At 39.0% G+C, this 14,035-nt stretch overlaps 3 protein-coding genes across 10 annotated transcripts in view; 1 reads left to right on the forward strand and 2 right to left on the reverse strand.

Annotated features, from left to right (window-relative positions):
- Positions 1-979: 979 nt before the first annotated feature.
- LOC135491516 (leucine dehydrogenase-like) lies at positions 980-6,780 on the reverse strand. Its single transcript, XM_064777458.1, has 10 exons — positions 6,145-6,780; positions 5,642-5,748; positions 4,995-5,116; positions 4,650-4,775; positions 3,626-3,718; positions 3,228-3,334; positions 2,956-3,051; positions 2,402-2,545; positions 1,965-2,054; positions 980-1,643 (listed from the first exon to the last, which is right to left on the reverse strand). The coding sequence occupies exons 1-10, from the start codon at positions 6,706-6,708 to the stop codon at positions 1,416-1,418; spliced, it is 1,677 nt and encodes a 558-aa protein (XP_064633528.1). The 5' UTR covers positions 6,709-6,780; the 3' UTR covers positions 980-1,415.
- Positions 6,781-6,930: 150 nt separating this feature from the next.
- LOC135491746 (protein FAM72A-like) lies at positions 6,931-9,470 on the forward strand. The gene is made up of 4 exons (XM_064777864.1): positions 6,931-7,283; positions 7,442-7,519; positions 7,859-7,983; positions 8,272-9,470. Exons 1-4 carry the CDS (start codon positions 7,120-7,122, stop codon positions 8,373-8,375), a joined length of 471 nt encoding a protein of 156 aa, XP_064633934.1. The 5' UTR covers positions 6,931-7,119; the 3' UTR covers positions 8,376-9,470.
- Positions 9,471-9,505: 35 nt separating this feature from the next.
- Positions 9,506-14,035, reverse strand: part of LOC135491745 (cilia- and flagella-associated protein 54-like) — a 32,550-nt gene continuing 28,020 nt past the window's right edge. For all 8 annotated transcript variants that reach the window (XM_064777863.1, XM_064777860.1, XM_064777857.1 and 5 more), the window contains 9 exons: positions 13,706-13,814; positions 13,340-13,517; positions 12,890-13,142; positions 12,525-12,650; positions 12,083-12,330; positions 11,502-11,935; positions 11,120-11,282; positions 10,723-10,875; positions 9,506-10,275 (listed from right to left, as the gene is read on the reverse strand). In XM_064777863.1, coding sequence (XP_064633933.1) covers positions 10,150-10,275; positions 10,723-10,875; positions 11,120-11,282; positions 11,502-11,935; positions 12,083-12,330; positions 12,525-12,650; positions 12,890-13,142; positions 13,340-13,517; positions 13,706-13,814 — 1,790 coding nt within the window. In that variant the 3' untranslated portion in view covers positions 9,506-10,149. The remainder of the gene's footprint in view (positions 10,276-10,722; positions 10,876-11,119; positions 11,283-11,501; positions 11,936-12,082; positions 12,331-12,524; positions 12,651-12,889; positions 13,143-13,339; positions 13,518-13,705; positions 13,815-14,035) is intronic.

The raw sequence follows: 14,035 nt of genomic DNA on the forward strand, positions 1-14,035 counted from the left end.
AATGCAAATACAGTAGTGTAAATTCAGTATGGGCTTATGTAATTTGTCATCAAGCTTACTTCTACTTCTCGTCTTATTCTCACCAGATCTACCCAGTAGAAGAATACATTGAATATTAAAGGGAACATTTTGCTGGTACTCACAAATATGTCCCTTTAGCTGGCAAAGCCATTCTGTAAAAAGTTTGAATTGTCACACAGATGAAAATTACATGAAGCCAGCCAAAGAGTTAAGTGAGGAAAAAAGTAGCTTAAAAGAGGAGGTGGGAATAATCTTCAAATAGCTATATGCTGGGAGTAACTGATTAAAACAACGTATAAAAATACATGAAATGTGTAACAAGAATCAGACTGAACCATAAGGATATCAAACACACCCAAGTGTAAGTTCTTTCTCCTATCCAAGGGCCAGGAGCCTTATCACAATGTAGAAAATGCCAAGAAGGTAAACTTTCCCTGATATGCCACTACAGATACACCCAAATTAGGGTCATTAATCTAGCATCTATGATTTCAGCTTTGGCCCAAGGACAGATGGAATGTCGTTTGCCAGCTACAGTCCACTTTGATAGTGCTTGCCCGAGCACAGACACCAAGTACAAAATATACATGTACAAGGAATCTCGGTTTTGCATCTCATTCAAGGATGAAGCAACTAGAGTGAAGCAACTTGCTTATGGTTGCAAACTTCCTTACACTCGAAGTTACAGGTTACAAAGTATTTGCACTGCCAAACACCACTAACGTCCCCTATCCTTTTTGATTCAGGGACGATAAAACAAAACAACGACACTAATACTATTGATTTACTAAAGCTGCAAAACCAAACTACTATATAAAAACTACATAATGGTTTTGTTATCACTAACTGTTCAAGACATCTACCACCATTGGCACCGAAAGTGATAATGCTTGCTACCCTGAACCACAAAACCAATGCATTAAAAGAGATTATTTCTGATGCTTAAACTTCTCTGTACTTATCAGTTCTCAATAAACAAAAATCGTAGCTAGAGTTACTACCGAGATTGCACACGCACAAAATAAATATTTAAGGGAGGTCCACAAACATAACATTAGACATGTCAGAGATAATATTAACAAGTTATGATCATGGATCCCATGCATTGCTAGTGCATTACATTACAATAATTAGTTAGTTGTGAGAATGAGGAGAACAGTGCTTTGAGCAGGGCAAACGACTACATACATGTACAAAGACTTTGCATTGTATTGTTTTGTATAATTTAGAATTTTCAAAAGTTTCCAACCTCCGAGCTGAACCTCCATGGAAATTCAACACTGACATTCAAATGTTTTAAAATCTCTCAGTTGACCTGAACAGTAATTAAATATTGACCTTCAAATTGACCTCCCAGTTAAACCTTAATGGTAAGTCAACAGTGATCTCCATGTTTACAACCTCTCAGTTGAACCTATAGGATGATTCAAGCTTGACCTCCAGTAGTCATCTCCACGATGCCATCCCATATCAACAAGTGATCGGATGATTTTCTGGCTCCGATTTGGCCATATTGGGTGGAGCTGCCGACTCATGTGAGCCGCTATCTCCATGGCGGCTTTGTGTGGCGTGATTTTTTCCTCCTCAGCCTTCTGCAGGATTTTCTTTGTCATGTGGTAAATCTGTGATAGAAAAAGACCAGTGATGTTTTACAATGCGGCAACAAGTGTTTTATTGCCATTATCCACATAATGCGTTCTTGCACTCTTTAACCTAACATTTTTCTTTCATTTGTGAGCAAAAAGGTGTCTTTGAGGACAGAGGCATTATCGCTGTCTCCAACACATTTCAGTAAACTGTTCCACAAAGTCAATCCTCCTCAGACCAGCAGGAAAGGAAACATACCCCAGATGGATTTCCAAAAGGATTTTATTCTTCAATAAGGCTATTTGGTAAGTGATCCTTTGTCCATTATTCCTGAGACAATGTCACAATCAACTTACTGAATTCTCCCAGTCTTCTGTGAAGTGTCTGTCTATCGCTGGATCATCAGGCAGACGACCATAGGCCTCATTGGCACAGTTCACAATGCCCTGAAAAAGTGCATTTACATGTAGATTTGTATAAATGTATTTAGAATATACTTTTGTTTGCAAGTAACCTTGTCTTCGCCAGGTGAAGAGTCCATTGCAAGCTACTCCTGTTTCTAACTTGGTAGGGTCTTGCTTGCCCTGACCTAGACACAAGATACAAAGAACCTCAGTTTTACATCTCATTCGAGGCACTGCGCAGAACCAGAATTGTTGTTCCTTGAAAGCCGAACCGGTTTATCCAGAAATATGATCTTGGCTTCTCCCAGGTATTGAACACAGGCCATATTGCGTGGCAGTGAGCAGTGTTAATTACTAGGCTATGAGGCTTCTCAGCAACATTAACTCACCATCCTATTTGCAAGAAAATCCACGACATATGTGATGTTTCGATCTGCCAACAGCTGATTATCGTCATCACAGCCAAGTTGGTTATTGGCAGCGCCACAGATGATTCTGGCACCGATTTTAGGAATGGTGTCCTTGTTCAAACACTGGAGAGAAGAGAATATTTCCTTTCTATACTTTCAAGATGTATTTCAATTAAACAGTGGATAACCAAATGGCACAGAAGCCTAACAATTTTGAAAATTACATGGAGTTATTAAGGGATTTCAGATGTACACGTAATTTCTTTTGCGTAAATACAACATGATCAGCACTGAACAGTGAGCCATCTTGGGGAAGGAACACTCAATGAAACAAACTCAGCAAGATGTTGCAATCTACTTAGGGAAGATGATCTCAAAGAAGCCCACAGCGTAACATCAGTCAACACACTATGGGATAAATCATGTCTCCATGCATGCCAGATCTTGATGATACCATGTCCATTTGCTATTAACTTAGTGTTTTAAAGTCAATTCTGCTGGATTTCAAAAGTGGATGCTCTTTTCATACTTACATTCCCAAGAGCACAAGGAGACAGTATATCACAGTCGTATTCCATAATACTTGTATCATCTAGTGGCACCTTCATCAGAGTAAGACGACCATCAGCCTAGAATGTAAAATATGTCGTCACCAATTTGTTTGATCAAAACAGGTTCATCAGCTCAGTGGTTCTATTTTTTCAAGAACATTAATTCTTAAACTTTGCTTATGAGAATAGTATGGACCCCTTGAACAACAATTTCTTTGACTTAATCTATTGTTACTTTGACTGTTGTGTTATACCTTTCCCCTGAACAGATCCTGTGCATCCTCCAGTCTCAGCTGATTGCATTCCGATACATAGATGTGTCCGACACCTCTCTCAAGGAGCTCCTCTATGATAACCACAGCTGAAAGACAAAACAGAGAATGTGTCCAGCATACCCAATAAAAGGTCAATTTTGGCATATAACGCTAAATTTGTTACTCTCAAATATAAGGCACGAACAGACAGTCTAAATCTTTTTCATAAGATTTTGGCATAATTTTTCCAGTACACAGTTTCTTTTTTTCTGGTGAGTATATGGCCAAATTTTGGCTCATCAGGAGATGTCTATTGGGACTCGAAGCCCAGGTCGATTTGTCGATGCCAGGTCAGAAACAACGTTTAGCAAGACCAGATACTCGCTGAGACAACCTACCAACATTTCCTGCACCCTGTATGGCTACTGTCTTTCCATTCAAACTTCCCATATCCAGAAAATCGATGGCACCTTCCATTGCACTCACCACACCTACAAAGACAGCAGAATATCGTTAAAGAACCTTTCTGAGATGGCATTCTCACAGTGGTGATTCAAACCTTCTACTTCACTACAGAGATTGTTCTTCTCCTTCACATTCAATTTACTTTTTTATGGCCATACTACAGAACTAGGCCTCTGTCTCTTATAAACCTCACTGTGGTCTTTTGTACCTCTCATGGCCGTTATACCAGTATATCTAACTTGCAGAACCACCATTGGTGATATTTGCCATATTCTTTTAGTTTTCACTCGACACTGTAATACATGTCATTGATATTTAGTTGAATGTGACATTAATTCATGATATTTCACCAGAAGGCCCTATTTCGACTGAATTTCTGATTGTATGTCATTATCCTACACTTTGGAATGCTTTTCAGTAATCATCCTTTTAGGACAAAACATACCATTTAAATGCTGGTATCATCACGAGTATCATTAAAAAAATCTTTGACCTGACTGAATGACAGCCGAAAAGACAGGCTCTGTCAAATATCTAATTCACTGGAGCATAAATTGGGACATCAATTGATGTGATATAAGTAATACAATAAAGCATACACAGAAAATAGTGCATTCATCCTTCATTCACACTCTTTTCTATATCACAGTTTAATAAGGAGACACTCCAAATCTAAAGAGAAAAGTCACATATGACATGTTTCCAATAGCCTGCATTTACGAGTACAGAAGTACTGAAAGGACAGATTCTTTTAATTTACATGTAGGTGACAAACATAGAATGTAAAGACCAAAGTTCCAGGTATTTTTTACCTAGAAATCTTCCGGATTCTAAGAACTAGAATAGAACACAAAAAAATATACTAGGTTTGTTTATACTGTATATATGACACTTATGATACTGACTGTGAAAACAATTCCATAAAACATTCCACGTGAAAAGCAACCTCAGACCCACCTTTGCCGGTTGCTATGGACGGGTTCCCAGATCCACCCAGGTCTTCACCGATACATGTAGTATACCGCGTCTTCAGGTGAACATTGTTCAAGTCAGCCACATTCAATCCAACATCTTCTGCAGCCACTGGAGTATAAATAATAATTTTTTACAGGCTTTTTGATATCTGATATCTTCTACGTTCATCACTTTCTGATATGATTGTTAAAAGAGACTGTAAGGATTTAAACATACAGTATTTTGGCAATTTCATTCATTTATCTTCTAAAGTAGGTGAGTTGATGAAGGTTGGCTACTGAGAACTGAACTTAACTATCATTTGAAACTTTCGAGCTCAACACATACCATAGCATCCATTCAGTGAAGACAGCAGCTCTCCATAATCATAGAAGAGCTTTTCACGGAATTCAGGATCAAGGTGTTTCATTCCAAGAGGCTCAGCGACGACACCTTTGCCACCTCCAGCCCTAGGAGAGATATGGAGACGATACATAAGGCGAGAGCCAAACCAGGATGCTCAAATTTATCGAGGCCACTGCTGCCATGCACTAGGTGTGCTCCAAAAGTGCCTTCATGCCCTCTCAAATCTCTAACATCATCTTCTATCAAACACTCAAATGCCATGAAATGCGACAATTAAATTTTATTTTGAAGACTTTAAACCTTACTGGATGCTGGATTGATTTTAGTGGTCGCTGGTGGACATTATTTAGGCTGACCCACATGCAGTGCAGATGAGATTCTAATTTGAATTCTGCCTTAGAGATGACATTATGGGTGAACCACAGAAGAAAATACAAGCTTATTGAATAAGCCGCATGGCACATGCTGCAAGGCAATGAACTTGAAATATACATATTTTGATATCATTTTATATACACAGAGAATGGAAGCAGAGGGAAAGAGCAAACAAACAGTCACAATGTTATGCTTCTCCTTACCAGACGAAACCTGTGAAAAGAAAGAAAGTTCATAAGACAGAGATTACTTACCAAAGTCCTGCCAGGGCTGATTTCACTCCCATCCCAAACGCCAATCGTAGCCCATCCCGGATATATGTTTCCATCTTTGTGTACTGCCACAGTCGAATTCCACCACACTAAAATAAAGCATAAAGTCTCATGCTAGACAAATTAAAGAAGCAGTGAATACCCTGACAACTTACCACCTCAACTACAACTTTTTCTTTGATGTTTTATGAAACAGAGAGACACTTCGAACTGAATCAGAACCATTGTCATGACAGATTGATCTTCAATCAAAAATCCTAGTATCGGCAAAAGGATACTCAGTGAAAGTCTTTCTCCATACCTGCCGTCCAAAACTCTGCCTCTAGCATTGTCTTGGCTCTTATTCATTGTTGTAGAAATCCCCACAATATTGGAATGTCTTCAAACGTGACACTCCAAAAACACCAGTCAAAACCTTATAATTCCAATCAAATTATTAATTGACAACCTTTGAAAAGCCCTTCTCATTCAAGATAAATACTTACAGCCTGCCCTCTGTTTGTGTTCCACACAAAGGCTCCAAGCAAACAGTTCGAACGTGGTCCAATTTCCATGAAAACACCCTCATGTTGACGATAATCTATTTTATCTTGGGCAAAGAACTCTGCAAATTCCTGGAGCTCTCGATGTGAAACTACTGGCTTCTCCAAATCAGGATCATGCACCATGTAACAGCGCTGGATATTCTTTTCCTTCAAAAATTTAACAAATTCATTTGGTTCAATGTCAAGGAGATCCCGGCTTCCTGAATATGTGCTGTATGCACGACAAATTCTTGAGTTGGTGTAAAAACTTCTTACACCAAATTTCTTGTAGTCTGTTGACTTGGATAAAGAACGACCTTCCACTTTTCCAAGACTTGGCCTATGAACTCGACCACTCTGTACATTTTGTGTAGGACTGTGTACACAGTTTGAGGATAGTGATGAAAATGCTGAAATTTTTACATTTATCGGTAGAAATGATGATTCTATTCGTTTTGGAATGTTTCTAAACAACTTGCTCCTTAGTTGAGAATTATTGACATAAGAAAATATTCGCTGGGACATTTTTAAACGGAATTTAAAAGGAGAAATCAGAATTTTATTCTTTCACTTTTTTAGTGACAGCTGCGCGAACGAAGTGCGGGAGGGAATTCCCTCACGTGACGAATGACGCAAGGATTTAAAGGGACAGACGCACGCACTGTGTTGTCATGGGGAAAACCAATCAAAATTCGTGTTACATACGAAGTAGCCAATCAAAATTAAGAGGACAGCGGCACATGTCGCGACAAGGTCATCCCCAATTCGTGTTGTTTCTTGCCAAAACATTGGGAATTTGTTCCTGAAAAACCCAGAATTTCTTATTACAAAAGGAGAATCTATCCGATCCACTCGCATCACACTTTGTGGACATACTCAGGAACATTATCCTGCAAAAGTTGTCTCGATATTCCGTAGAAAAAACACGAAATCCAAATGAAAATGGCACGCAAAGAAGCCCACTCTTCTTTTCTCAAGAACTCAGTCATGGAGTTGGAATGTCGATATTGCTCAAATTCACTCAGTGCTAGGGGGATGAAAGCTATTCTTTTGGCCGACGTTAATGTGCAGCTTTATTCTACAGATTTCCCACCAAAAGGGTAAGTAAATAACTATGTGAAAATTCACTTTCCAGAGCAAAACGTCTTTTTCAACTATTATCTATTATGACATTCGCAGGATCAAGAGTGATCAATCTCGTATCTCTTGTCTTTTACTTGGCCGATTTGACTTTAATATGTTTATTTCACAATTTCAGTTCTGTAGGCGTGGTCGATGATATACGTTCAACAGACAAATGTGGCTGCCTTATAAAAGACACGGCTTGTTATGGATGGTAAGTTAAATGGTAATATTAATAAATAGTCATATACTATAGGCCGACATGATGCTAACAAGTTGATCATACTTATGATCTCCATCTATGCTAACTGTAGGATTTCAAAGGGAATACATATGTTTGTTCAGTCTTCTGTGTCTTTTATTATCATACTTATCCTATACTTACATCTGTTTGGTTTTTTCATACATCCTCTTTCAGCAATACATGTACATAAGAATTGAGTCAAAACCTAATGTAGAATAATCAGCTAGAATCATGATGGCCATAAGCATATGTAACAAAGGCTTTAAAAAAGAAGCATAAACTAACTTTTATCTGGTATTTCCATTTCAGTGGTAATATAGTAGGCTACAATGTCTCACAGCCCTGTCGTCCATGCCTGGAGTCGTGCAATAATGGCCACTTCTGGATGTTTTACAGTAGTGCAGTCATGGGATACCAAAGGTTAAACAAAGCAGGTATGTTTAGTACCCCTCTTCACATTGTCGACCTTTCTACATCAACTACCATGAGATATCATTTTATAGCTTACATTACATGAGAAGCTTTTCTGAACCATGAATTTCCTTTGTGATCATTAGTGGGATATTTCCTCATTAGAACAACCATGGGAAGATTCAAGCCTGGAGTACTGCTATTATGCATATTATTTTCTGTAATGAGGTAATCATGGCCTCTCCGAAGGTAAAACCTTGCCTCACCATTGTACAGCAATATTAAATACTTTCTTAACCTTTGTTTTGCAGCTGATGATGCATTAGTTTGGGGAGACCTCTTGGACAAGAAAGCCAGACCAATTCTAGAAACAGAATGTGCCAAAACAGATGTGTTGGACGAGTGTTGCAGATAATCACCAGGCTGTGCTCTCATGGGACTCCAGTGTTCAGTACTCTAGAATAAAACTGTGTGAATCCCTGGAAAATTTGGTTGCTGGGATTTTCATCATAGCATTTCAAGTCACAACGACATTCTGTTTAATTTTGCATCTCTTCACTTCAAGTGAAAGACAATGCCAAAATTTCTCAACAAAACTTACAAGTTTGGCTTGTTATTATGCCCTGGGAAAGGCTTTCCCATTGTGTAATTAAGTTGTTTTGCCATCATTTTCTCAGGAGTGATAAGTCTCAAGTTGTTTGATGTTCCCACCTCTGGGAGGAAACAATTGTTGGTTGTGTGTTGTTGGATTGATACATTTCTGTAAATCAAAGTAAATTTGGGTGTCATGTCCCACTATTGTAAAAAAAGTTTTGCTACCGAATTCTAAGTGTTCTCTCTTCATAATATAAATGACAAAGAAGTTTTTGAATTTGTTGTTAAAAGTTGGTAATTTTTCTTCAAAAATGTCTTCAGATTTATTGAGTTGTCTTCTACTTTTAAGATTATTTCTTCATACTAAATATTCTAAAGCACTGTTTATTTATTAGCGCTAGCGGGCAATGTGCTGCAACTAAAGATATTTTGATCTTGCAATCTCGAGTTCCATCTATTTTAGCAAATACCTGGAGGCTACTTTTTGACATAGGATTACACTAAAGATGCTACATTACAATTTATGATTGCGGTACATGTAAACAGGCCAACCTACATTTTACTGTACTTTACTGTTCCAAGAAGAAAAATGTAAATAAATTTGAATTGAATGATTGAGATAAATTGGTATCATTGGATCACTTAATACTATTCTGTAAAATGATATTACTAAACGGATTTTTTTGCAGCATATAGCAATGTCCATCACTTTTCGAAAGTTGATAGTCTTTAAAATCATTTGTTTCGAAGTGATGGTCATTAATGAATTTTACTCCTGTCAGATTCACTATCTCTGGAGCTGTGCTATCAAGAAGGAGAATTCTTTATTTACATGTAAATAACATTTATTATTTATGATAAAGCTACAAATGTTTTGTAAAAACCTTGAAAACTCAAACATTTCTTCTGAAATGTAAAAAGAAAACATGTAAATTGCTATTGTAAATACAGTAACACAATTTTCAATCAAATTTTTTAGTTATTTCATCACATTGTTTCCGATAATTCAGTGACGGAGTTGATGATTATCACCCGGATAATAACAAAGAAGACATATCTGTTGGACGGATTGTGTGTCTTTCATCTAGAATATAACACTGGATGGGATCATATGACCACATAAAACAAAACATCACCATTGATCGGTTTGACGAAGTTTGGACGGATATATGCATGAATATGAATGCTATTGGCTGAATATTCAAAGTTACTGATCACAAGTTTTTACAGAAAAAATCACAGCAGATGGGAAGCTCTAAATATCACAGTTCTTCCACAGACTCATACTTGATGAGCATTCACCAGCAAAGAACACTAGTCACTTGACTATGTAATTTATCATAAAGGTCTTTCAGATAAAAAATCGAGAGACGAGGAACTGGAAAGATGATTGTGCTATCTGCTTTCCTGAATAAAAAACTTTAGTGTCATCAAACTGATAGTCCTTCGATGTAGTTCAAAGCATGCATATCCTTGTTTAAAGTTGTCCTATATGATAGTCCTCAAAGCATATCCTTGTTTGAAAGTGTCCTAATATATAGTCCATAGTCCTTTTATACGTCGAAGCAGATCTTCGTTTGAAAGTGTCCAAAATCCTAAGGTATCGGGAAGAGCTTTAGAAGCCATTGGAGAAGATCTGAACCTTTCAGGATCAAGCCAAAACTGGGGTCAAACAGACGTTCAAAGTTGTAGACATTGGTCTTGTTGACGTCGAATGGAATCTGTAGTGAAACAGAAAACATTCAGTAATGGGTTTAAATAAACTATTAAAAAATTTAAACTGGCTTTGATACGAGACCTCGCACTTTGTCTTGGTTGTACCAGTGCAAGTCTACTCTGTCCTGAACATAGCAACGTTTTATGATGTCTGTGTCAATCTGCTGAAATGCAGGTTGTCCCCTTTGTCCACCAGCAGGGCTGTGAAAGGAGATTCTGTCCAACAAAAGAGTGTCGGGGAATACCTCTAATCTAAGATATTTGGTATCTTTATCAAACAGCTTTCGTCATCGCCAAATAAGTTGGGATTTTCTTCTTCTTGGGAAAGCTTATGTCTTTTGAAATACCGGCCAGGGGAAGTGCATACATGTAAGTTGGAGTATTGGAATCACTTGATTGTCCCTTTGTCTTCAAACATATCAAAACTGAAGAGAAGAAATGTCTCTACTCACCGCTGACTTGTGCTCCGTTTCGGAAGCGGCTGCAGTGGTCAAGGTTGGTGCACCTGTCGTGGGCGATACTGTAGGTGATACGCGGTCCTCAATTGTCTCCAAGATAACACCGAATAGTTTCTGTGCATCGTTCATGCACTGCTTCAGCAGGGCCTGGCAGATGGAAATAAGATTACACAATTAGACTACTTGAAAGACAGAATATAGACATTTCCTCTGGTCTAGTCTACATTGGCTAGAATGTAATACATTTATAAAGCTTAATAGTAGCCACAGGGCACTAGCACCAAGTAAAAACTCCAGCAACACACACATCCTCAGGTTGAGCAAATTCAACAAATGTCATCAAATTCTGTCAAATAAAGAACCATAACTTGTCAAATAAAGAACAACATACCTCCAGATGAACGTCTTTCTTAACCTTTGGTGACAAGGCCTTGATCCTAGCCGCTTTCTTTTGTTTGCTGGTGGTTGGAGTAGGAGTTTGACTGGGTTCCTTTTTGGTTGGGGTCGGCTTATCCAGTAGGGAGATCTCTCCTCTCTGAGTCAGGACAGACAATCTGAAAAGATGAGAACATGCACCATTTGAGAAAAAGAAATGTAAGCAGTAAGTCCTATCAATTCATGCCCAAGTTCATGATTGGAAAGTCATTTATGACATGCTTTTATATAGCTGGATTCAGCCATGATCACATCAATAAATTTTAACACTCAATCAAATTTTGTAACAAGGTACCCTTTGATACATTATTCAAGACCAGTGGCCTACCAATTCTTACCTGTCATGTAAGTCCATGAGTTGTGCCAAGGACACCCAGATCATAGAACACTGCATGCCAGTTGCCGCAGAACCACTCGCCCTCTCCGCCTTCTTGTTTATAGCATAACAGAGCACAATATTCTGCTCCATTTTCCCAGTCTCTGTGTTCATGGTCTCAACTTCTTGTAACGAAGGCTGATACCATTGCAAGCACAATTCTGGTGTTGTCGGCTGCACTAGGGGCTTGTCGACAGGTTTACAGTCATCTTCTCTGGTGCCTGGTGGGAGTGCCACATCCGACACGCTGCCACCTGGGGGGATTTCAAAGGATGTAATCCTGTTGTCCTCGTACATTTTTGTGGTGACGTGGATGTCTGTGATTAGAGCTCCATCTGGTACAGGAAGATCAACCATAGCCGGTGGATAGATGGCACAACAACTTTCCGCGTACACCTAAAAGAGAAATCAATAAAAGTCAAAAGTGAAGTGATTTTGAAGTGTTTCAAAAAGCCAATGTGAAATGGATGAGACTCTGTAATATCAACAGTTATTGAATTTCATCTTGAAGTCAAGTCGAAAACTCGCCACAAGTATACTTACGGGCAGGTTATGTGAGAAGAAATTGTGCATGTGATTCAACCTCGTCGCCCACACACCGCTGTAGAGGGGAGACCTGATCACATCATGGTTGATACTCGTGTCAAACTGTGAGTGTGCGATGAAGCCAAGGTCAAACTCTGGCCCAAGGTCACCCAGGTTCCCATCTTCATTTTCTGCTTTCTTCTTCCTGTCAGCGGTTATGGAGACAGTTGATGTGTTACAGATCCTCTGGAGTAGAGACTGGTAGCCTAAAATGAACAATGGAGAATCATGATTAACCTTCAAACTCCAAGACTGGAAAGATCAAAGTGGCTCGGTAGGAACTGAAATCTGGAACTCTCACAACTACACCACCTGCAACCAATCCCCACTTACCAAGCACTGATCTGAAACACCAAACAACAGCAAAACCTTGAAAAAATTGATTATGTTTCCTACTTACCAAGCAAATGTACCCAGCTGACATCTTCAGCAGATCTCTTGGCTCTTTCTATCTGTTCCTCATATGTTTCGACCTTCTGCTGTTCCTGGGCTTCCGGCATGTTGGCGAGAGCTTCTTCAATAGCATCTGAGAGAAAAGTATCAGTTTTAACAATTTACCACGAGGCAGCAGTTTTAACAATATACCACGAGACAGCAGGGCTCCCACTCCTTTCTTTTTTATGCCAATTGAATGACTTTATTCATGACCAAAGCTCAGGAAATGTTTTTTTGATCCAATTTTTTTTTTTTTGTTCTGCTTGGAACTGTTTTTGAACTATTGAGTATCAGTATGTGGCACTTGAAGGGAGACTTAAAGATACATACCTTTGAAAATCCTCTTCTTCTCACCAAGGACATATGAACCGATCAAGTCCAGTACAGCGAAGTCAGGGATGTCATTCCTTGCCTGAGCACTCAGAGCTTGCGTTGTGACAGCAGTGTTGCCCATCAGCAGCATCCGGCTCCTTTGGGCACTCCCAGCAGACGCCGCACATCTTATGGCAATCCATGCGGCACGGCGATCTTTCTCAACATCACTTAGTTGTTCCTCCTTCTTCTTCCTCAGGTCCTTTTTACTCTGGAAAATAAACAAGGTCAGAATTCAAAGTTTTAGGCTGTGCATTTGTCAATGATTTTTTCCTGTGCCAACAGAAAAATCCCTATCACAACACATTCTGGTTGATTTTGACTTAATTTTTGGTAATGGCACGGCAGCTGCTAACCCTAAGCATAAACAAATCTTTTGGATATCAATTTTGCAGTCACAAAACTTACTGGATATTTCTTGGCTCTCCTTCGAGTGGGACTACCGCCACGAACACTGAGATCATCACCGCTACCTGCATCACTCACGTAATCCAAGGAGATGGCCGACTCTTCTCTCAATGCAGGTACCATGCCACTGCTGACAAGGTACACTAATGCCATCTCCAGGTAAGCTTGGCGAATTAATCTGGAAACGAAAAAAATGGTGAAGTAGACTAAAGCTGGAAATTTTAACATTTTTGTCCCAAATGGCACCAAAGGCCGCCAAGATCAAGCAAGGTTTCCCTTTCTTCTTAGTTCCTTTGGACATCACAACTAATTTTTCAGATATTCATGATATGGGTATCAACAAATGTAACTTGATAACAATCTTACCCAAGGTCATGGTCATTGAGGAAACTTGTCCTGATCGTAGTGAGTAAAGTGCCAACGACAGCTCTGGGGTGGAAATGACCAAGGTTGAATAACTGACGCTGGACTTTGCCTGAAATTTGAAAGAATTCAAGATGATATGGTTGATGGAAGCAAACCATTATAATTCTTTTGTTATTTATGTATACTGTAAGCCCGAGAATGTTCACTTGCTTTATATAATCCCTTATATGCCAGCACAAGGTGTGGGGATTGACATTGCTGTACCAGCCGGATGCAGTCTATCAAAAACTCTGGGGACAAGGACGACCTACAAGTAACTGACCCTTCATC

The sequence above is a fragment of the Lineus longissimus genome, chromosome 7, assembly GCF_910592395.1.
Source record: "Lineus longissimus chromosome 7, tnLinLong1.2, whole genome shotgun sequence".
Lineage (NCBI taxonomy): Eukaryota > Metazoa > Nemertea > Pilidiophora > Heteronemertea > Lineidae > Lineus > Lineus longissimus.

What these genes read in the sequence shown, in the direction of transcription:
- LOC135491746 (XM_064777864.1), top strand. Translation starts at nt 7,120, where the DNA reads ATGAAAATGGCACGCAAAGAAGCCCACTCTTCTTTTCTCAAGAACTCA. An exon ending in ACAGATTTCCCACCAAAAGG is followed by an intron (nt 7,284 to 7,441) that starts GTAAGTAAATAA and finishes TCACAATTTCAG; the next exon opens with TTCTGTAGGCGTGGTCGATG. An exon ending in GACACGGCTTGTTATGGATG is followed by an intron (nt 7,520 to 7,858) that starts GTAAGTTAAATG and finishes TTTCCATTTCAG; the next exon opens with TGGTAATATAGTAGGCTACA.
- LOC135491516 (XM_064777458.1), bottom strand. Translation starts at nt 6,708, where the DNA reads ATGTCCCAGCGAATATTTTCTTATGTCAATAATTCTCAACTAAGGAGC. An exon ending in TCAGCCCTGGCAGGACTTTG is followed by an intron (nt 5,117 to 5,641) that starts GTAAGTAATCTC and finishes TATCTCTCCTAG; the next exon opens with GGCTGGAGGTGGCAAAGGTG. An exon ending in CAGAAGACTGGGAGAATTCA is followed by an intron (nt 1,644 to 1,964) that starts GTAAGTTGATTG and finishes TTTCTATCACAG; the next exon opens with ATTTACCACATGACAAAGAA.